The sequence below is a fragment of the Hippocampus comes genome, unplaced genomic scaffold (assembly GCF_001891065.2).
Source record: "Hippocampus comes isolate QL1 unplaced genomic scaffold, H_comes_QL1_v1.1 scaffold156, whole genome shotgun sequence".
Taxonomy (NCBI): Eukaryota; Metazoa; Chordata; class Actinopteri; order Syngnathiformes; family Syngnathidae; genus Hippocampus; species Hippocampus comes.
The window spans coordinates 4,233,636-4,257,449 of record NW_017805744.1 but is presented as its reverse complement, the minus strand read 5'-3'; the positions used below and the strand labels follow the sequence as shown (position 1 = coordinate 4,257,449).

At 42.5% G+C, this 23,814-nt stretch overlaps 1 protein-coding gene across 2 annotated transcripts in view; it reads right to left on the bottom strand.

Moving 5' to 3' along the window:
- The window catches only part of fat2 (FAT atypical cadherin 2), an 82,038-nt gene that overhangs the window by 25,362 nt on the left and 32,862 nt on the right, over nt 1–23,814 (bottom strand). Inside the window, exons 10-20 of one of the 2 annotated variants that reach the window (XM_019883964.1) lie at nt 22,986–23,196; nt 18,461–20,724; nt 16,236–18,033; nt 15,016–15,215; nt 14,270–14,423; nt 13,436–13,669; nt 12,246–12,623; nt 5,867–6,078; nt 4,731–4,871; nt 2,908–3,051; nt 1,948–2,145 (exon numbers count right to left, since the gene is read on the bottom strand). In XM_019883964.1, coding sequence (XP_019739523.1) covers nt 1,948–2,145; nt 2,908–3,051; nt 4,731–4,871; nt 5,867–6,078; nt 12,246–12,623; nt 13,436–13,669; nt 14,270–14,423; nt 15,016–15,215; nt 16,236–18,033; nt 18,461–20,724; nt 22,986–23,196 — 5,934 coding nt within the window. Of the gene's footprint in view, nt 1–1,947; nt 2,146–2,907; nt 3,052–4,730; nt 4,872–5,866; nt 6,079–12,245; nt 12,624–13,435; nt 13,670–14,269; nt 14,424–15,015; nt 15,216–16,235; nt 18,436–18,460; nt 20,725–22,985; nt 23,197–23,814 lie in introns of both variants that reach the window. The other variant, XM_019883963.1, reaches the window with a different exon arrangement.

Here is a 23,814-nt window from a genome sequence, read left to right as displayed (position 1 = left end):
GTGTGTGCGTGTGTGTTTTTGTGTGTGTGTGTGTGTGTGTGTGTGTGTGTGTGTGTGTGTGTGTGTGTGTGTGTGTGTGTGTGTGTGTGTGTGTGTGTGTGCGTGTGTGTGTGCGTGTGTGTGTGCACGTATAAAATTTGTAATTGAATATCTGGAACACAACAAATTTCGGTGGTCATGAAATCACGTTCAGAGATTTGCGTAACAAATCATGGACAATACTTATCATTTCGCAGCTCAGTAACTCACTAGCCAGACAGCCAGCCAACTGAGTGACCGATTTACCAACTAGCCTACTAGCAACGAACTGACTGAACTCCCCAACCAACCAGTTTTAAGTCACAAAAGAGTGAATTAGCTCACAGACCAAACAATCGGCAAACTAACTGTCCTAAACGACTGACTAATAAACAAACCAAACAACCAACCTGCAAAGCAACCCAATGATCAACTAATTAACAAACCTGCAGCTCTGTTTGGCCGCATTAACGCTGGTTTCACTGTAAAATGGCACATCAGAGTCAGAAATGCCAGAATGGTCTTTTTGGACAGAATTTACCCAAATTGGACAAGGTACATTCACACAGTCCTGACACATGAAGTCTGTGAGCTGTAGCGAATGGGTCCCCAAAATAATTTACAGTAATTTATGACACATTCTTCTTCTTCAAACCATTCACGTTTTCATAACGTCTCCTTTAAAGCCACGAACCCCTCGACCTTTCATGCTTTTTGTCAGTGAAGGTGACATGTGACAAGTGTGTAAAGATGCGTTACATGGTGACTTATTCGTAACAATTCCTATAATTTGTCTTATCGAGCGTCAGATTGTTTCTGGTTGAAAGCACTCTCTTTTGTGGATGGAGATAACGATCAAAATGGAAAATGCAGTAATTTGGCAGCAAATGTCAATCAAACATTGTGACAGTGGCCATCAAAATGTTGGAAGGTCAAAAATATCTCAACCTTTTGTCCCTTTCTCAGCCTGTACTTTTTTATTCTTTTAGAAGTCGGCAAAAATCCCATTTTTTAAAATATTGTTGACAGTGGGTATTGTCGGCAGAATTCTGATTAAAAAAAAAATCAATTTTTGAATAAGCCTGGAGCTTAAAATGAAGTAAAGGGTGATGCAGTGTGAATAGTTTCTGGTTGCACTGTATCTGAAGTTAACGGATGTGAGTGGATGTTTATGGCATAATTTGACATGTACACTGAAATGTGAAATTCATAAAACCAAGATTTCTGTTTTGAACCGATGCTCCGGGTTCGGTTGAAAGACTTTCAGGCCAGAATTTAGCTTGTGACAGTCGGGTCCATCCTCTGGAAAATTGATGATCTTCCCCGGTGTACTGTCGCGATAAAGAGTCAATAAATCAATACTTTGCCGGCAGTCAGACACTTGGAAGTTTCGCCTGGCTGATTGCAGATTCTGATGATTTTATTCTGACCTGTGACCTTGCCGCATAGCTTGCATACATCTCAAATATCTTAAATATGCATTGTATGTTGCGATGAATGTTAATGTTGCTTTAACGGTTGCAAAAGTTGTCCGAATCAACCTTTCGCCACCTTTTCTCGCCCTCCCTCGCCCTTGGGTAAAGTTAAATGAATGCCGCAACTGGCCGGGTCAGCTGCGTTTTAGCAGGAGGAAAGCGGACGAACAATGACAATCAGCTCATTAGTAGTGTGGAGACAGTCACCCGCATGGTCCCTAATCAACATCATAATCATCATCATCACCATCACCAACCTGCCTTTGATCTCCAGAGTGAGTGGGATTCCTGCGTGTAGACACATTATCATAGAATATGTAAGAATTGTAAGACCTGAGTAAATACTGTAGTTGGTGAAATGTGGCAAAGATGATATTAAAGGAACTTTACCCCTATTCAATAATATATGCAAGCTGCATCAAAAGTTGAGGGCCAACTTTTTTTCCGCTCTTGCCTGAATCTTGAGGCGGTGCTGTGCTCGGCTCGTCCTCCGGAGCGGTGCCGCCAGAGACAGGAGACCACCCTGGTCCACGTGGAAGCGCCGGTCCTCGTTGCCACTGATGATGTGGAAGGAGAATGGTGGTCCATTGCGGGGGGTGTCCTTGTCTGTTACCAGCAGCTGCAGGACGCCACTGCCCACCACCTCACCCTCCTTTGTTCAAACAAAACCATAACAAAACAGCGGATTTATTGCTGGGCAAAGTTATTATAGTTAACGAAAAATAATGAAAAATTGCTGGCTAAGGTAAAGCCTTTCCTTTCTCAGCGGCATTTAGCAACCATAACAACTTCCTGTGTCATTTCAGGCATGGCTTCCTGAGATTTTTCTTTTGTGGGAAAAAATCAGGGTTAAAAATCCTGACAAAATGTCAAACTGACATTGAGGACTGATTTTTCTTTTTCATCAGTTTGGGTTCAGTCGAGTCAACTAAGTCTAAAATGACTGATACAAACAAAAATGGCAGACTTTTCCAGATAGCTCCCTGAGACTTTTTTGTGGGCCTACTCATGATCAACATGCTGAACAGATTTTATGTTGCTAAATCCAACTGGGGTCGGGTGCTGGATATGTTTTGTAAATCACGTTGGACGCAACTGAGTCAATTGAGCTGAAAATGGTTGTTGCAAACCAAAATGACAGAGTTCCCGTGTCTTTTCGCTCATGGCTTATTTACTTTTTTTGTGGTTCGACTCACGACAGATACATAAATAAAACATAAATAACTAATACATCTAAATAAAAATGGTTTCAAGGTAGAAACTTTAAAGTCAGTCACACTGGTCAACACCAGGCACAAAACTCCTGTTTTTTACAAACAGTGCAAAATGGAGAACCATGAAGGATCCTCATATTTTTTTTTTTCCACAAATTATTTTCTTCCGTTTTTTTCTTAAAGATTCAAGGTGGTCTAACCTGTAACAGCAGACTATGCTGGACCTGGGAGAAGAGCGGAGGGTTGTCGTTGGCATCGGCAACGGTGATGGTGACGAGGACGGCGGAGGAAAGTGGTGGATCGCCTTCATCAGCTGCTTGCACCGTCAGGGAGTAATGAGTACGCTGGACAGACATAACATACACAAATGGACCATTTATGTTCTGATAAAATGATTCTATTTCCACCTAATTGCTGGTCTCATGCTCATTTGTATCTACCCGCACGTGTCTTAGTGAGCTGTACAAACACATTGGCAAGTTTTCTTAATGATCTCCAAACAGTTTTCAGATTGTCATTATTTGCACGTTTTGGGTCGATTGGGTTGTTTTTCTCTTCATTGAATCCCAAAAGGTGGGCTTTCTCCCATGAGAACATCAAAGATGAGAAGTAAGATCGTTAAAGGAATTCATCACAGAAAGTTTCAGGCCGTTTGTTAAAAGTTTTGGGGAAGGCTACTTCAATGTCAAAAGTTGTGAAAGGTACCAAAAAAGAGAAAATTATAGTTTTAGGCTACTCAAATCGTAATTTTGCGCTTGGACATCATTTAGAGAATATAAATGATGTCACAGCTACTTGTGTCACAACGGCATTGCCAAATCTGCCATTAATCCGGCCTGTGAATGCATTTTCCATTTTATCATATGAGAAAAAAAAATCCACCTTAAAATAAAACTTGTTTCATCTTGGTTCACAATTTTTTGTATTTTGTTGTTCAGTGTCAAAAATATTTTATGAAGAAATTATAATTTTACAGTGCTTGTCTTTTTCAGACTGTAAATACAGTACAGCAGACAGAGAGCGGGCCTGCCTGCAAATAGAGAAAATCCGCATATCATTGACAAACAGGAAAATGCAGTGGGAGGGGGACTAATTCTTTATTGATATTATTTTTTTGTCCTTTTTTTTTTAAATTGAACAGGATTTGAAAATAAATCTGCAAAAATGCAAATCAGTGGATGCCAAACCGCGAGTATGCGGGTGTCGACTGTAATATGATGATTTTTAATGAAAATGTGAATCACGGACAAAAACACTGAATAATGTCACAGCATCTATCACCAGCATTTTTGACAAGTAGTTTTACAGTTCTATGTAAGTAAAAAGAAACCTGTTTGATAATATTCTATGACTGTCTTCAATGCAGAAGCTGGTCTTGAAAATAAAACAAGAAAATACGAAATAAACTGATGAATATAGTATTTAAATTGACATTAAATGACAATTATCTGCTAAAACATGAAATACTTCTTGAAACAAGTAAACACAAATAATAGCGATGTGCATCTCTCAAGTAAAAAAAAGATTTGGTACATATCTCCATAAATGGGGTACGATACGATTCAACAATAGTACATTTTCAATTGTAGCAACTCGATTTGGTTTGATTAATTGGGATTATGGCTGGTTTATACTGTTTTATACCTCGTGTGCATCTATCATAAAAGATAATTTGATAAGAATGATTATTCGTCTGAGCGTGCCCTGCAAATGGCTGGCAACGAGTTCATGGTGTCACCCGCCTACTGCCTGAAGACAGTGGGGATAGGCTCCAGCACGCCTGCGACCCTCATAGGCATAAGCGGATTAGGAAAATGGATGGATGCGTCATGCAATAAACCTTCGGGCCTTGTATTAGAAGCCCCCACCTCAAAAAAAAAGCAGTCAGAATGTGCGGAAAGTCTTCATGCTTTTTCCATCTAGTATCACAATGAGAAAAGTTCAAGTATAAGGGTGCATGCTTTCAGTGTCTAGTGCTGGCGCTGATATGCTGGGATGTGTGACATCACACTGCCTGACTCACCTCCTCTCGGTCCAGGCCGGCACAAATGCTAATTTCGCCGCTCCGAGGGTCAATAGCGAACTGGCGCAGAGGGTCGCCGCTCACGATGGAGTAACGCAGCAAGTTGTTGTTGGGCGGCCCGTCACGATCGCTGGCCGTCACCTTCAGGGGGAGAGGGAGAAAAATCAAGAACATAAGATTAGAACAGCGGTTGTCAAGCATTCAAATAATCTCTGACTTCCTCTGAAACGTGTCTTTGGCAGCTGCATACATGGATACAATCAAACATAACATATACACAGATACATGTTGCCAAAGTAATATAAAAAATTCTATGAAAAATTCTAATTATAATAAGTTTGCTTTCTTGGAGTGAGGCAAGGCGCTTGTCTGTTTGTGGGAGTGACAGCTATGCTCATGAGAAGATTCAAAACAAGTAGTAGAAGGTGGATAAAATTGTAATGTCATTAAAAATCTTAAAGTGTGTGGTGACATTTTAGTATTAATTGGCCCTATGTTAATGTTTTATATCTGTGTGTCCACAGAACAATGTCGGCCAAATCTGACCATGTGAAAGCGCTAAAGGTGTGCGGCGAGGAGTCGGTAGCAGAAGAATGTCAAACAAGACAGGGTGTGATTACGCTGCCATCAGCAAGCCACTGAGCTGTGTCATTGCCACCTTATCTCTCGCGCAGTCCCTGACATGATGGCTCACGCGGGATAAGTTCGCACCTTGCACACCATTAACTTGTGTAATGTCATGAAATCACCTTAAAGACCGTGAAAAAGGAGATTTGTTTCTAAATAAATTAAAAACGTTTGAAGAAAACTGCTGAAAACCTGCCAAGACTGAGAGCAACGTAGGAAATTAGAGAAAATATAGACTAGTGTTTAACATTTCAGTTGTGGCTAAATTGACGCTCAGTAACTCCCTTTGAAATACGACATGAGTTAGCGCCTTTGTTTGCGTCAGCGGGTATCCGCCATTAATCTGCTGCTTTTAATGCATAAACCAATATTCTAACTTACTAACGTGAGTCCTACTGACTAACCATGAGCAAGCTAAGCTAACAAACGACATGATCCCTGTGGTATCGTGCACATAATGTACGTTGAATGAAAATATTTCATCGGACTGTATGTGTGTTGATGTGCACCTTGATCACCAGGCTTCCTGGGGCTCGCTCCTCGGAAATCTCAGCGCTGTAGTCGCCGCGGCTGAAGACGGGAGCGTTGTCGTTGACGTCGCTCACGTTGACCACCACTATGGTAACGTCGGCCAATGACGACCTGCCCCGAGTGCCCTCTACTGACAGGTAGAACTCCTGGGACACCTCGAAGTCCAGCAGGGCGGCGAGGGTCAGCACGCCTGTCAACACCGAACGTTATTCAAAAACTCATTCAAAAGTAATTTGCCTTTTCTTGTATTTTTTTAACCACAGTATACGGTGGCTTTATAAATAATATGCAGTAGGTAATATCTCTTTATAACTAAGAATGGAGGAATGAATTCATTCTACAACATGGTTGGGCAACTGGCGAAATTAAAATTCTTCTCATCACCTTCAAGGCACTTCACAACCTCGCCTCCCCTCCTACCTCACTGACCTCCTTCACCACCAAAGGTGAACAGGTGAACCCACAACTGAACCGGGAACAGGTGGGTGACATGATTGGGTTTAAAAGGACCATCCACCAAAGGCTCAGTCGGTCACAAGCATAAATTGGGGAGAAGTTCACCTCTTTGTGGACACTTGCGTGAGAAAATCGTTGAACAGTTTAAGGACAATTTTTCTCAACGTGTAATTGCGAGGAATTTAGGGACTTCATCATCTATGGTCCATAATCTCATCAAAAGGTTCGTATTTCTGGTTCGTCTCATTCGAATAGGATAGGAAAGAAAATTTCCTTGGCAAAAACAAGATTTTGAAGAGGTCAATGCTTATATTTAAGCACTGACCTATAACCTGAATGATAATGTGTTTGCTCCACAAGCACCCAAGTGTACCGCTACTGCTCTGTGATTGAATGTGATTGATCAATTCTGAAGCCATATGCCAGTTGTAAGAGGCTTTGCACACTTGTGGAACCACACGGTTTAAGTTGTTTAGTCTTATTTCCCCTGTTGAATTTTTTTTTTTTTAATTGAGTTACACAGGCTGAGCAGTATTTCTACAGAAGCAGCATCAGTGTTCGTGTGCTCTTTTAAACATGCATCAAAGAATTCACCATAAGATATTCCATGCATTTTCACGGCCACCCGTGGCACACGTGTGAAACTATGGCAGCGGCGGCACGCTTGGACGCCTGTGGTATTTGCATACTGAGCGTTTTTCACATGGCATGACAGACGCAATCAGCGCTTGAGAATGGATGAACATCCAAGGCGCTGGCCGTGTTCATTTACACCCCCCAGAGTAAGTCGAACTGCCGTGCTAACGCCACGGATGAACCATTCGATGGTGTTCTCCATTTTGTGTGATTATTATTGCTGTCATGCTGTTCGTGTTCATCTCAGGTGGCATGAAAAGACAAACTATGCACACGTCCTACATGATTGACTCATTGTTGCTATATGGACAAATTACCAAACACAAACACAACCAGATATTGTTTTTTGGGCAAGCGTTACAACAGGTTAGGGTTTTGGGTTAGGTGTTCAGGTTATGGATTGACAATGTTAGGGTTAGGCCTGGGATTAAGTGTAGTTGCTAGGCAACAATAAAACATTAACTTTGAAACTGGGTAGCTTAACCATGCAGAGGCTGGTGTGATTTTTAAAACAGTCAATACAGTGGCGCCTTAAAATACCAGTTTAATTGGTTCCGTGACCATGCTTGTAACAAAAAAAAGTCCTATCTCAAGTAATCTGTCCCCATTAAAATGAATGGACATGCCATGAATCCGTTCCAGGCTTCCTCCCAAAAAAACAGCAACAAAAATTGTTGTAGGGTGTTATCTGTAATTTGATGAGGAAGACTAGGCTGCCATAACGATACTGCTTTATAAAAACACACAATAATGACACAATTAATTAAAGAGATTTAATAAGAATGAAATCGATTTTGTCACATTGTATCAATTGAATGCTGCTCCCTCTGGTGTGCCTGCCTTGGCCACATGGGAGCAGTCTAAAGATATACTGTTGATTGAGACAGGAAGATGAATCCCACTAAAGTTCTAGGCAGGACAACAATCATATTGGAGTGGGGCATGAATTGGAATAAATAGTAACGCCTAAAGTCCTCTTTCAGCTCAAAGGATACATGGCTATGAATACTGTCAGATTGCCACTGAATATGCTGCTTCACCGTTTGTTTTCAACCCATTGCTTTTAAAGGGTTCAATGTCGAGGCTGATTAGTTTTAGATTTAAGCAAGTAGACTAACAGAAACCATATTAAAAAATATATATTTTCACTCCCCCATCTTTTTCCATTTTCAAACATTTGAAAAAGCTCCAGGGAGCCACTAGGCGGCGCTAAAGAGCCGCATGCGGCTCCAGAGCCGCGTGTTGCCGATCCCCGGTTTAGATCCTGAACACTGTTGGGAGCCCAACCACAAAGCTCCAAAAGTGTGGGCAAGGCCTACACATTAAATAAAAAAAAAAAGTTCACATTTGGCCCTTCCTGTCTTAATAAAATATTCAGTTTGTGTTCGTTTTATAGTTTATTTTTTCTGCATTTCTGTCGATTCCTCGTTCGTCCCTTCTGTGCCTACAGAAAATCTCTTCTCCTCTCAGTTCCTGTCAGACGTGCCTTGCTCTTATTATGACCCATCAGTTTTGCCCCTCGATAAAACACTTATATTTGCCCTGCAAATTTGTGTTGGCGTTGCGCCGCGGCACGGAGCCCATGTTAGTGCATGTCGTTATACTGAAACAAACATGCATACATACACGGACATCACATTAAGCATGGCTCTGAAAAACAACTTTCTGTTCAGTTGCGTGAATTTTCCAGACCGGTTTTCAGCAGCACACTGAGTTGTGGCCTTCCTCACACGTTCTGAAAACACGAATGTTAGGATCTGTGAAGACACGAAATAGTCCATCGGTTTGTCGATGTATGACATGCGATTGACTAGTGACCAGTTCATGGTGTATTCCGCCTCTCGTACAAAGTCAACTTGGAAAAGCTCCGGTTCACCTGCAACCTTTATGAGCGTGAGCGTTATAGTAAACGGATGGAGTTGCCTTTACAGTAATTAACAATATAGGCAGACCCATTATGTTGGTCAATGAGTACTTTTTAGACAGTGGTGGAATGAGAGAAGAAAGTTTGCGCTTTAATGATGACTTGGTACAATTTCAAGCATCAAAATGAAAGAAGTGTGAAAAGTACTGGCTAGTTAAAGAAGTAAATCATATTACACCGCTGATTGATGTTTCTTGAGGGCATAAAGCAATTATTTTATGTGTGCATGGATGAAAAGTTTTGTAGCTTGTTAGTGTTTGTGCGCGGGTCTCTGCGGGATGACTAGAGGTTTGTTTTCGTTTTGTGGTGTGAAATTATTAAATGCAAGCAGGCAGCGTCATACGCACCCTCCATTTGCATTTTGTCGATAGGAGAAAAAGGGAAGCCAATTACCAATTCATTTTGCACGGTTGGCATGCTGTGGACTTTTTTTTTCTAACTTTACAGATCATTTCTTGTCATCTTGTTTATTTCTATTGTGCGCGGTGGCCATTTCAAGCAATGCTTTGCGGGAGGAACCGTCGTATTGAAACTGACGTCGTATGACATCTATAACGCATGTGGCTGTGTTTGAACGATCGTCTGGCACACTTTTTGGACTCTAAGGATCATTTCTAATTGTGCATATTTTCGCTGAGCAAGGTAGTCATCGTCAATAACAGGTAAGAGATTATTTCTAGTTGTGTTTATTTATCGTGCGCACGATGTCAGTGATCGTGAATAACTGGCGAGAAAAGCCATCGTAACAGTCATATGATGCCTACATTTCGTGTGACAGCGTGTGACCAATCGTTAATTAGACTTTATTTGACTCTGTGGATTATTTCTTGTCATTCTGTTTATTTCTATTATGTAACATGGTGGTTATCAGAAATAAGTGCCCAAAGGACCGCTCGTATCAATAAAATGACAGATGTTGGACAACATTTTTTGACTCTGGATTATTTCTCTTCATTGTGTATCCAGTATTTCTTTTGTGCCAGGAGAAGGTTATTGGGAATACTTGATTAGTGAAGCCCTTCCATTAGTCATAATGGTGCATGCTCTCAGTTTTTGCATTACAGTATACTGTAACAAGTGCAATGCGCGTGTAGTGGACTTTTATGGGCTTTTTTCATCAGTTGTTGTCCACTTGTTTATTTCTCTTGAGAAAGGTGGATGTTATCATTACCTAGCAAGGGAATTTATCGCATTATTTCCTCTTTGAAAACTGACTTCAAAATATCCTAAAAACATTCGATTCTTATATTGAATAAAAATGTTATTGCAATGAATACGTATCTGCCGGTTTTCTGATTAAAACTCCTCGAGATTCCAGCCCACCTCGCCAAGTTTAGCGTATTCCCCACCAAGGCGGGGCTTTCCTCCTGGTGTTCAAACTTCTTATCACCGCATCTGCACTATTCGAACTTGACGTCTGCCCTCAGATAATGAGAGCGAGAGCGTGTAATGTGATCGATGAGCCTGGCTGACCTTTAACGACTTTTTTGGGAGAACCAAAGTTAGAAAGTGTCTGAAGGGCAGCAGGTCCAAACATCAACCTCAGAGCTTGACTCCAAAGTCCACATGAGTTAAAGTTCAATATAAGAAAAAATTTAGTGTTAGGACCAGAGAAGGACTATCGATTGGGTTGAAGGAACAAACACAGATTCAGCAAAGATGATAACAACACAAAAACAACAACAATATTTTGACCTTGAATGCTTCGCAATGTCATAGAAGCATTAGAGAATTTTGAGGAAAAAAAAGTCAAATGACTGTAAGTTACTAGCTTTTTCAAGTTCTGACTTTGTTGTGGTAACTTGCTAGTTTCTTGTTTCATGGGGAGTTGTAAAACTTCACTATCATGTTTTGCCCAGACTTGAGGATGGATTTTCACTCGCATTCACCTACTCCTACAGAAGATTGATCTCATTTCCACCCAATCCCCAAATGGCCGGTTCAAACAAAAATGGCTGACTTGATGTGTCTTTTCAGGCATAGCTTCCTTCTTGTGGGTCTTCTCATAATGGGCATGCCAAAGAAATGTTATGTTGCAAAGCCAAATTTGGTTTGGGCGCTGAAATCTTGATATAATTTTTTTTAATTTCAGCTGGCACAGATCCCAGAAATTTTCCGTAAAATGGCCTTTTCAAAAATGAAAAAAAAAAAAAAAACTTCCTGTGTCTTTTCAGCCAGAGATATTTGAGACTTTTTGTGGCTCTACATTGGCTTCTCCTGCCACAACTCACGAATATCGCAATGTGCTATATCATCATATCATCACTATGTATGTATTAAAACGCCTTTAAAACATGCTTTTACATTTGTGTCGTGGATGCAAATGGAAGAAAATCCAAATAAAAAGGTGGTTTACGAAAACCTGGTTGTAGTCATCCAGTGTATCAATGAATATTTCACACTGACTTATTAGCATAAATCAATGGGCCTGAACATGAAAGCAGACACACAGCCCGCAGCCGCCTTGGAGGAACAAATATGGATTCTAGTGTGAATTAATCCGTACTTGGTTTTCTGCCGCTCTGAAAACAAGCAACTTTATTCCTTGCTTGGTGAGATCCTTCACATCGAGGAACACATGTCAAGAAGTCCCCCCCCCCCATTTTTTTCCGCCATTTTCAGGCTCAGATGGCACTAAAATCCCAAATTCAGATCATTTTCAGAGTTTTATGGCGAGGCACTCACAACTGAGCAAGCATCTTTCCAGTATTGGGTTAAAAATTCCAGCAATCGGACAAACTTTCTTGGACAAGTTAATCTTTGAAGAATGCAAAATGGCATGGGTCTTTTTGCATGGGGTGTTCTGAGACTTTTTTTGTGTGTGTCTACTTGTGATAGACATGCCTGCCAAATTTCATGTTGCCAAGTGAAAATGGCTTCAGGTGCTGAACAAAGAAAAATCATGTTGGCGCAAAAGTGGCAGATTAAAACCCAAGTAGCTTGGCCTTCTGAGCCTTTTTGGTGCGTATATTCAGGAGAGAGACATTCCGACCAAATTTCATTTTGTGAACAGAAACCGCTTGGAGGGCTCAATTCTTTTCTTTTAGTGTTGATATATATTTTCAATCAAATTAGTCGCAACTGTGCCAGTTGAGCCAAAAATGTATGGAACCGACTTGTCGGGTTTTTTAAGTTATGGCCACTTGAGACATTTTTGTGGGTCTACTCATGATAGACAGGCCAACCAGCTTTCACGTTGCTAAGGGAAACTGGCTCTCGGGAATGAATTGTCAAACAAATTGAAAGGGGTATTATTGAACCAAAGTCTGGATAATATAACCTTACCAAGTATGAGACACTTCATCAGCCCAAAAATCTTAAAATTGTGAAAATGGTAGTACCTGTCTTGGGGTCCAGCAAGAAGTGGCCATCTTCGTTCCCAGAGGCAATGCTGTACACGACTGAGGTGTCTCCGTCAAGCGCAGAGACGCTGACCACCTGTGAGCCGACGGCCAGCGATTCGGGGACCCGGGCAGTGTATTCGACACTGGGGAAGATGGGCTGGTAGTCATTCAGAGACACTACGTCCACCGTGACTGCAGCGACCGAGTGGAGTGGGCGAGGCAGTCCAGCGTCCGACGCCTTCACTTTTAGCTGAAAGTGTGTCGGCGTGTCAGGGCCGAGCACTCGCTCCAGACGCAGCACGCCAGAAAACTCGTCCAGAGAGAAATAACCATCATCGCCCGCTAGCAGGGTATATCGTACCTCTGAGTTTTGCCCTGCAGGAGACAGATGTACACTGGATTTAATGGGAACTTTACAGCCATTTGAGGATGCTTTTGGCCATTCACAATGATGCAAAAAAGATAAAACTCCTTGGTTGTGTGATGGAAAAACCATACAACAAATGTCTCGCTATATTGATCTTTTGAAGACAGATGAGTATATCACTAAAGTACCTGTTTTTGACATTAATAACAGGAGCGTTAGCGCTTCTGATTCACTTGGTGCTAACGAGCAAAAAATATATGTACAGAACAAGAAAGGCCAGACTACTGGTCAAATGACCAAATAAGGTATGAATTAACCAATTTATTAATTTGTTAATTATACATATATGATCAATTATATAGTTAACTATTAATTAACTTAATGATCTGCTGTTACCCCTAATTTGAACATTTGAACTGGCACTTATTTTTTTCTATTTAAAGCACTGGATGAAATAAAAAATAAACTACTGGGCCGCCTGAGAAAATTATTATTTGTAAAAGTTGTGGGTTTTTTTTACCTGACATAGGAATGGTGAGAGAGATAATATTGAAATTTTGCGACGTCAATATCTTTTTAGTTAGTAAGAGTATCAATACCAGAGGTTTGCGTCTCGATACTAACGTGCAATTGAAAAATGACATGTTGTTATATGTTTAATGTTGTTATACTGCGGTCTCATTAGTTTTCATAGTATTGACATATTTTCAGCATACGAAAGAAAAGATAATAGTTGCTGCATTGCTATAGTACAGTAGGGGATACCAAAACCTCAATATTCCTAATATGGATACATATTTTGATATCCCTGTGGTGGTACCTGTGTCTGCGTCATGGGCGTAGACTGCCGCGACAGGCGTGCTCCTGGTAGTGTTGTCATACACACTAACGTGGTAATGGCTGGACGAGAAGAGCGGAGCATTGTCATTCATGTCCAAGACTCTTAGAGAGATGTCCACCTGGCAGGACCGCCCGCCGCCATCTGTTCCGCGCGCCACCATCTTGTACTCTGACACTAACTCACGGTCCAGCACGGCCAAGGTGAACAGTTCACCTGGAGGGGAGAATATTTTTGGTGCTACATTAATAACTACAATGTTTACATTGTTAGATGTTAAAAAAACATGTTAATGATAGTTTGATGAGGCCGAACAAGCATGTTAGTCTCATTAGTGCCAACTAAAATCTATGATATCAATTTGACCTGGTCAAACTAGCTCGTTAGCCTTACTAAGGCTAATTAGCATGTTTTGAAATATAGCTTGACTTTGTCCAATTAGCTTGTTTGCCTTAAAGGCGTTAACTAGCATGTTTGACATTAGCAACCAGTACTGAACAGCATGTTAAACTTGCTAGGACTAATAGTCGTTAAATCTAATCACACCAGCAGTGACGGCTCGTCAATAGAGGTCGCTATATTGGATGCCATATTGGACATGGCTCAGTCAGGTGGCTACAGTGCTTCTTGATTTGTGTCTATATTCAACTCAGAGAAGTCACTTATACAGTATATTTCGGGATAAGAATGTGGAGCCCAGCACGCATGGTAAGCAGGTTAAAGCAAATGGCTTCGTCAGTGTATGGTCACTAACTGTTCAACTTGGGCTTTTATATTTACTAAATAACTTTGTCTGGTCTGTGTGAAAGTACATACCAGTGACATGGTCCAGATGAAACTGGTCTGCATCGGGACCATGCAGGGTAAAGAAGATGAGAGCATTCGGGCCGTCATCGGCATCCAATGCTGACACCTTCAACACAAATGTGCTGGTTGGAGAATTCTCCATCAGAGCTTCTGAATACACCAGCTAAAAACACACACCATGCTAACAGTTACTACATGCAATGCAGTACCCTATAATGTAACAATGCAGTTTTTTTTTTTTTGCTTCTTAAATGAAAAAAAACTTCGCAACAGGAATTTTAGCCACAAATCTCCTTTAGAAGTTGGCAACTTGGCAAACAAGATAAGAAAAGCCAGACAATCTTAGCTTTATTTAAGATGTTTGGGTTGTGATGCATTTACCTTCTTAAACTTATTGCTTCATTATTTTAAAGTCTGTGGACTTTTATACAGTACCTGTATTTGATTTGGGGACGGTTGTTTAAAAATCAATAAAAAATAGGTTTTTACTGCACAATACTTTACCATTTTTTAAAATCTTGTACAAAAGAAATACAGACAATAAAAAAACTAAACTAATAAAACCGAAACTATAGCAAGGCATTTTTGAAAATCGAAAACTAATACACACTAACAAACTCTCCTTGTAAACTGAGGAAAACATTAAAAAAAAAACCCCTCAAAACAAAATAAAAACTACAAGGAAAATTCCCATATTATTATAACCTTGATAGTGAGGAACGCAAAACATATACAGTATAAGGCGATACTGTGACCTGTTGGCATTGCGGCGTGTTATCATTTTCGTCCAGTACATCCACGTGCACGTTAATGGGGGACTGGAATTTTCCATCCGTGGCCGTGATTGTGAGCGCATAGGCGGCGTTGGCCTCACGGTCCAGCGGCTCTTTGGTTATCAAGCCCCACTCACCCTCGTCACGATGGATCACGGCAAACTGGCCCAGGGGGTCCCCATCTGTGGCCAACAATACAGAAACCTGTTAGACCATGAAAAATGCAAGAATGTTCTCATGATGTTCTTTATTTCAATTGTACAATTGTTAATCATGGAGCAGCACAGTGACCAACTGGTTCACAGATCCGCCTCACAGTACAAAGGTCCAGGCTCCGGCCTTCCTGTGTGGAGTCGGGATGTTCTATCCGTGCCTGTGTGGATTTTCTCTGGGTACTAAGGTTTCCTCCCACATTCCATAAACATGGATGGTAGGCTAATTGATCACTCCAAGTTGTCCGTAGTTATGATTGTGAGTTTGAATGTTTGTTTTTCTATGTGGGCCATGTGATTGTGCGGCAACCACTTCAGGACGTGCCCCGCCTACTGCCCAAAGACAGCTGGGGTAGGCTCCAACACGCCCACGACGTTGGTGAGCATAAGCGTATTAGCCCATGAATGGATGGATTGTTCATCATTAATAATTGCTAAGAGAAGCCATAGCATTATTTATATTACCGTTGTGGTTGCATAACATAAATCGTTTTTACATCTTTAGTACAATTTCACAAACAATACATTTTACAGTTACGAAAATAACAAAAACTAACTATTATCATCGCGAAAATATCCTTCGTTTTCATCTTTGTCAATTCATTTCAGACATGACTATTTGGAGTTTATTTTAAATCATATCATAGGTAAAGTGTCTCTCTCTGTGTATATATACACATTAGTATCAGGACGTGCCCATATATATATATATATATATGTGTGTGTGTGTGTGTGTGTGTCAGTGTGTGTGTGTGTGTGTGTGTGTGTGTGTGTGTCTGTGTATAAAACTAAATCTAATTAAAAAATGGATGGATGGATGAAAATAGTGTTTTAAAAAAACAAAACAAAACAAAAAAAAAATATCCACTCTAAAAAGGAATTCAAACTTGCTGAGTTTAAAAAGCTAAAGTCAAAACGAAATAAAAATTAACCATGATCCAAAACCATTATAACCCTGGTAGTTTTGAAAATTAAAAAATGAATATGCACCTGTGATATAGCACGTCACTAGACGGTTCTCCAGCGACACGTCTGCATCGGTGGTCGTCATAGAAACAATGACTCTGCCAGGGTGGCTATTCTCTGCCACCGAGCCGCGGTAGGCGTCCACAGAGAATGCCGGAGGGCTGTCATTTTCATCGGTCACCGTCACCTCCACCAGAACGCTGGATGACAGCTTAGCGTCGCCGCCGTGGTCGGTGGCCAGTACGTGGAAGCGGTGCAGCCTGGACGCCTCGCAGTCAGCCTCGCGAACAGTCACAATCCAGCCGGTATCACCGTCAATGGAGAATAAGTCAGTGATGTTGACGTCGTCGTCTGATAGCGACTCCAGGCTGTAGGTGACCAGACCATTGCTATCTGTGTCAGGGTCATTGGCAGTCACCTGAATGACGGTGGTTCCGGCGGGCATATTCTCTGCCAAGTAGGCCCTGTATGGGTTGGCATCAAACACCGGTTGGTTGTCGTTGACGTCTCGTACTTGGATACTGACCGACACCATCGAGGCCACGTCGGTGCCGTTGTGGTTGCCCTGAGCCAGCACGTCAATGTGGTACCACTTGGTCCTCTCATGGTCCATGGTCTTCTCCAGTAGCAACGTCCCACTTTCTTTGTCCAAACTGAACACTTTGTCTCTGTTGCTTTCCACCGTGTTGCCATCAACCAGGCTGTAAATGAGCGGCATGTTAGAGTCAGCTCTCACCGAGCCAATCTCCGTACCGACGGGTGTGTCCTCGGCAGTTGAGAAGGTGTATAGAGGCTCGACAAATTTTGGCAGAGGAATTTCCGGAGGGAGCACTTTGACCCTCACAGGGACGGTGGAGTTGTAGAATGGGAAGTTGCCGTCGCGAGCCTTCACTTTGAAGGTGAAGATCCTATTCTCCATGTCGAGCAGGCTCTCCTTGACACTCACCACACCAGTGAATGGGTTGATCTCGATTATGTCCTCTGTGGCCCCTTCAGCTTCATCTACGGTGTAGGTGATATCAGCATTTTTGCCATCATCTGCGTCATACGCCATAATTTGAATGACAGGGGAGCCTTTGTTAACGGTCGACTTAATGGCGACATGGTATTCAGATGCTTTGAACTGTGGAACATTGTCGTTGTCATCCGCTAGGATGATCTTGACTGTGCAAAAGGCCACTTTGCCGCCACCGTCTTTTGCCATCACTTTGATGGCGATTACCCTCTGGTCAGGGTTTTCTCTATCTAGCGGTTGCGTGGTGACAATTTGCCCGTTAGCATTGATGGCAAACTTCTCGTCTGCCAACTTGTTTATGATGGTGTAGTCCACGCTGCCGTAGGGTCCATCATCAGGGTCAATTGCAGCCAGCTGGATCACGCGGGTTCCTGCCTCTGCATTTTCCGTAACTTCTGCCTCATAGGTGCTCTGTCGGAAGTACGGGCGGTGTCTGTTGCTGTTGATCATGTCGATGTTGACCGGCGCACTTTTCTGGAATACGCCATCTGAAACCGCCACCGTCAGGTTGTAATACGGATCCAGGTTCCTTTTGCAAATGTTGGAGAAGGAGATGATCCCAGAAGTCTCATTGATGTTAAAGTAGCGGTCTTCATTGCCTGAGAGGATTTTGTACTTGAGGTGGTTAGCGTCTGCGATGTCTGGATCGGACGCCTGAATCTTGATGACAATGTGGCCACATTTTGCAGACTCATCCAGTGAGGCTTGAAAATGAGAGCTTACAAAGTCCGGGGGATTGTCGTTGACATCAGTGACATTTACCAAGACAACAGTCTCACCACTGAGGGCGATGCTTCCATTGTCAACCACTTGAATTTTCAACCGGAAGCGATTCACACTTTCATGGTCCAGCACTTGCTTTAAGAAAATCAATCCACTCTGGTGGTCTATGTCAAAGAAATCGGTTTCGTTGCCTTCTGTTCTCACCATGTGAAATGTCAGATCTTTATTCCTGCCAGAATCCAAGTCGGAGGCAGACAGCTGCAGAACTGAGGAGCCAATGGGAAGCCCCTCCGCGATGCTGGTGGTGTATTTTTGCTGGTAGAAAAAGGGGGCATTATCATTCACGTCTTCAACCTCCACTTCAATAGATGCCTCTGAAAAGGCTCCGCTCACAGAATCTGTGGCTCGCACAGTCAGCACATGCAAGTTCTGGCTCTCGTAGTCCAGCGAGTTGGTGACTGTCAACGCACCCGTCTTGAAGTCGATGTGAAAGTGCTTGGAGGCGTTCAACCACTTGAATTTTCAACCGGAAGCGATTCACACTTTCATGGTCCAGCACTTGCTTTAAGAAAATCAATCCACTCTGGTGGTCTATGTCAAAGAAATCGGTTTCGTTGCCTTCTGTTCTCACCATGTGAAATGTCAGATCTTTATTCCTGCCAGAATCCAAGTCGGAGGCAGACAGCTGCAGAACTGAGGAGCCAATGGGAAGCCCCTCCGCGATGCTGGTGGTGTATTTTTGCTGGTAGAAAAAGGGGGCATTATCATTCACGTCTTCAACCTCCACTTCAATAGATGCCTCTGAAAAGGCTCCGCTCACAGAATCTGTGGCTCGCACAGTCAGCACATGCAAGTTCTGGCTCTCGTAGTCCAGCGAGTTGGTGACTGTCAACGCACCCGTCTTGAAGTCGATGTGAAAGTGCTTGGAGGCGTTTTCCTCCACTAGGTTGTAAATTAGGCGATAACCTTCGGGATTCCTGGCCTGCACATGCAGGATGGTAGTGAAAGGGGGAACAGATTCGGGGACTTTTAAAGGGTATAATAGTGTCTGAAAAACTGGGTTAGTCCGGTTCCTGACTTGAATACTGAGCTGTGCCTCGGTCATGTGACTAGGAACGCCTTCATCCATCGCCAGGATCGTCAAGACATATTTGCTGAGGGTGTCAAAATCAAGAGGCCTCTGGATCGAAACATCACCTATGGTTGGATCGATTCTGAAGAGGTCATAATCCTCCTCCATAGAGTACACAATCGATCCGTTCTCACCCAGATCTATGTCCCTGGCGGTGACCTGGTACAGAACATCTCCCGGTTCTGTGTCTTCAGACATCGTCATCGAGAAAGGCAGGTTGAGGAACTGAGGTGGGTTGTCATTGACATCATCTATAAAGACTTTGACCAGAGCGGTGGCCGTCCTTCGTGGCATCCTTGTGTCTTGTAGTATCACCACTACATCGTAGGCATCTGTGTCCTCGCGGTCAAATGGCACGCCTGTGGTCTCCATGACACCAGAAGTCCGGGAGATTGAAAATCTTCCCATGGGGTTCAAGAGTGAATAAGACAAAGGCTCGTTTAGATAACACCCTCTTGGTTTGAGCACAGCTAATGTTTTCACGCTGCTCAGGTTCTCTGAAACGCTCACTGAATATGTTTTTTGCTCAAAGCTGAGACCGCTCTCTGTGACGTTGGTGATATTCACCCTCACAATGGCTGAATCCTCGTGTAGGCCATCTGAGGCGCTGACTACCAGCTGGTAAAATGGCTTGAACCTCAACACGTTGCTCACAATGATGACTCCAGTTGCGGGATGAATGGAAAAGGCACCATCGAGATTTCCTTCGGCAATGCTGTATGAGATTGCCGAATCTGCGTCATGAGCCACCACTCTTGTCACCTCTGCGCCTAGGACCGGCGGGAAGATGACGGACGACTCATAGGTGGCGGTAGTGAACTGCGGCGGGTAGTCGTTCACATCCAGGACGTGCACAGCGACCTTGGCAGGCTGGGTTGCGTACAGCGATGGTTTCCCTGAATCCCTCGCCTGCACGTTGAAGTGGTACTCAGCCTTGATTTCAAAGTCTAACGGCGCCGCAAGTGAAATTGCACCTGTGCTAGTGTCAATTCTAAACACTTTTGCAGCCTCCTCCTCCAGGATCTCATAGACGAGCAGCGCATTTGCATCTCGGTCCACATCTGAAGCCTGGACAACCAACGGCATGTTATCTTCCGACATCACCAGACTATTGGTGTGTGCCGCCTCACCTATTTGTCCAATGTACTCGCGCTTGGCAAAAATAGGAGTGTTATCGTTCTCATCCATGACATAGATATAAACTGCTGTCCTGGACATAGCTCCGGAACTAGTAGATGCCGAAACGTTAAGTGTGTAGGAGGAGCACATCTCAAAATCCAGAAGCTTTCGGACTGTGATCATTCCAGTGTATCGGTCAATGTGAAATGTTCCGTTGGGGTTGCCGCTTTCAATGTCGTAATTTACCGCAGCCGGGCTGGAGGCAGAGATGGCGACCACCGGTGTCCCTAAGCCACTCCGTTCGCTGATTTCTGCAAGATATTCATCATCATGGAAGACGGGTAGGCTGTGGTCAGAGATGCGGATATGGATGTGGACGGAGCAGATGTCGCTGCGCTGAGGGAAGCCCTGATCCGTGGCTTTCACCGTGAGGTGGAAAGGGTCCTGGTGCAGAATGTCCAAGGGTTTGGACATGCTGATGGAGCCTGAGACTTGATCGATGGAAAATATGTTGTTGATGTTTCCTGTCAACAGAATGGAAAAAAAATGTCTCAAAATTGGATTTGAAATGTGTCGTTGTTCTGTGTGAAAAGATGGACGGTCGCTCCACAAATTTCCCCTGTTTCCAAAGTAGTTTGAAAGGCAAATCAGAGGTGGGATGGTGGCTATTAGAATGGAGATAATAATGGAGAAAGCTGGGACTAGGGTGACTACCGTTTTTGCCTCTGATGCTTTATTTTGTAAACTGTCTTTTTCCTGTCCTGCAAGGCCTAATCACTAGCACACAGATTCTCAAACTGTGGTGTGGTCGAAGTGACCGCATGTGTTTCATGCTTTGCTAGTGGAAGACGCAAAAAACATTACTGAGGTACAGCAACTAAATCGATCACTCTGATAAATGAAGGGAACTGGCATGATTTGTTTTTAAACTCCCTGCGAGAACATAGCAATTAAATGTGCAGGTATATGGGGAAGTGCAGCGAGTCGCATCTGCTTGGGAAATCTTTCAATTTTTCATTCTCCTACCATCTGAAAACTCAAGGATACATGACATTTTAGAAATTACCACTTTCTATTGGTTTCAAGGGATAGACTGAAACCTGAACACAATGTCAGTACTCATCAAGACAAAATTTTCCATTAACGTTGATGCCATTGTACAAATCCTTCAAATTTGTCGTCAACAAGGCGAACCCCTTCTTTGATTGTTCGACTAGTTAAATAAAATCTACAAATTAGCTCAAAATTCAGCTCAAAATTCCAATGTGTTCTTGAAGTGGGCTCCCTATAATTAGAGTGATGTTTCAAAATGCATCACTTGCCCTGCAAAACTAACCTTAAAAAGTGCAAATTCAAAAGTATTCATGAAAAGAGCAGTGTAGGCAGCAGAACTGGCCATGAATCAATCAATCAATCAATTATTTTCTCATGACTTTTTCTGTAATGGCAGATTTGGCGTTTGATGTCCTCATTCCATGTTGTTTAAAAAACTCCACTGAGATGGCGGCCCCTTATCATGTTGCTTTTTACAAATGTTTTGATTTCTAAAAAACGCAGCGGAAATGTGCTTCTACATGCAGGGAAGATGCTGTGTAACTTCCACTAACAACCCAGGCTGAATTAACCTCTTCCCCTCCATCCAAAGAGCTCAGTCTCAGTAAGGTGTATCACTCCAACAATATTTTGACACCAGTTATTAATTTCCTATTAGTCAGGGCTATGGCACTATCTTATGGCATCTTACAGCGCTACTGTAAGAGCAGAAAAATATAACCAATACTGAAAAACTGTGTTTTTCAGGAAATAGCAGAAAATAGATTCCAAAGAAAAAAACCCACCGATAGGTGAATTTGTAAATATCAAACTTCCAAAGAGTGAGCATTCACTCTTTGTTTTTCCTGCATTATCATTTTCATGTCGAGAAACATTGTTTGCTTCTTTTGAATTGCTACCTTGTTGGGGTAAATTTGGAAGGTTTTGAGCAAGAAAGGGAGAGTAATGTTGCATTGTAACAGTACAATCAAATCGCTTTACAATTCGTATTGATGCGCAATCATTAATCATTTGATCGTAAAATTGGCTGCCTTTATATTCCTTGCTTCCCATGAATTTTTCCCCTTTTTTTTTCATTTATTTAGCAAAAAATGCAATGTGAACAAAAACCTCAGTAGGAGAAGAATTCTTTGTTCAGGAACTAACACATAAATCAAATCCAGGTAGGCCCTTTTTTTTTCATTGTACTACAGGATAAGAGACAAATCCAGGGCCAAAGCTGGGAGGTAGTTGTTCTCTGACATTCTGTGCACAGCAAACAATAAAACAGCCACGGAGAGCTGGCCTGAGCCCAGGAAATCCCAAACATAAAATGATTGCCGGGGGAGGAAATTGCAAAGCACTCTGGCGACTCTCCAGGGCGTCATAATGGCATCCTGGAGCACTCTGTTTCAGTGGAGCTCTCAACTGGCTGATGTTCGATGGCGGGGTGAAGAAAAGATGACAAAATATTGGCGTGTCTCAGATGTGAAAACATATACAGTGATGCTTTGACTTATGAGTTTAATTTCTTCCGTGACCAAGCTCTTAACTCAATTTAGTTTTTTGTCAAATTATGTTTCCCCGATTAATTGAATTGAAATGCCAACAATCGGTTCCAGCTTCCCCCCACTCGAAAAAAAAAGTTTTTTGTCACTTGATTTTCAACTAAGAAATATCGCCTTGTATTGTTAAAAAAAGTGTAAGAGAAGAAATGTGAAGAATTAAAAATTAAAAAAACTTTGATGCTCACCAGAATGCAGGGAGTAGGCAATGTCGGCGTTGCTGCCCGCGTCACCGTCTAGGGCCTTGACGCGCACCACCTCGGTGCCGCCGGGAGGCACATTGGACACGGCAGCCTCGTAGCGCGTGCTGAGGAAGGCGGGCGCGTGGTCATTGCAGTCCTCCACGTGCACCATTACCTTGGCAAAATTCCTCTTGACTGGGATCTCCTGGTCGCGCACCTAAAAGGTTACATTCCATTTCATCTTACTGAGAATAATTTGCGTGTAATTTAGAGAGCAATGATGACGAATAAAGGATATTTTTTCTGTCAGTTAAATGCATGGTATTAAGACATCAGCTGTTCAAAAAAAATGCTGATGAGCAGCATGCAGGTATTTGGGCTAACTGGTGGTTAGTAAATGGTGTCTGTTTATTGTGCTCATTTTACTTAAAGTTCAGGTAGAATTTTATGGATGCGCAGCTTAGATTTACTGTGAGTGGAGAGGATGCGAGCAATGCGCAATTGCATAAGCGTGCAGTTTCGAGGCAAGAGAGTGGGGTGACCGTATTATTTATTGGCCGGTGTGATTTTATTTTTAAGGCTGGACTTTACTGTCTTACAGAGTGTGTTAAGCCCATATGGCACGAATGTTGCCAAGTTGACAAGAAGGGTGGTTATGTTGAGTCATTCATATAAACTTGCATTGTGAAATACACTTTGCAGTTTGTTGAACCCTTTATACCACATAAGGCAGAGCCGGCTAGAATTAGTTCCGCCTTTTGCGTTTGCCCTATATCACAATTTTGATAACTACAGAACTGTGTAATCTTGGTTTGGAGGGGAGGCCAAAGGGGGC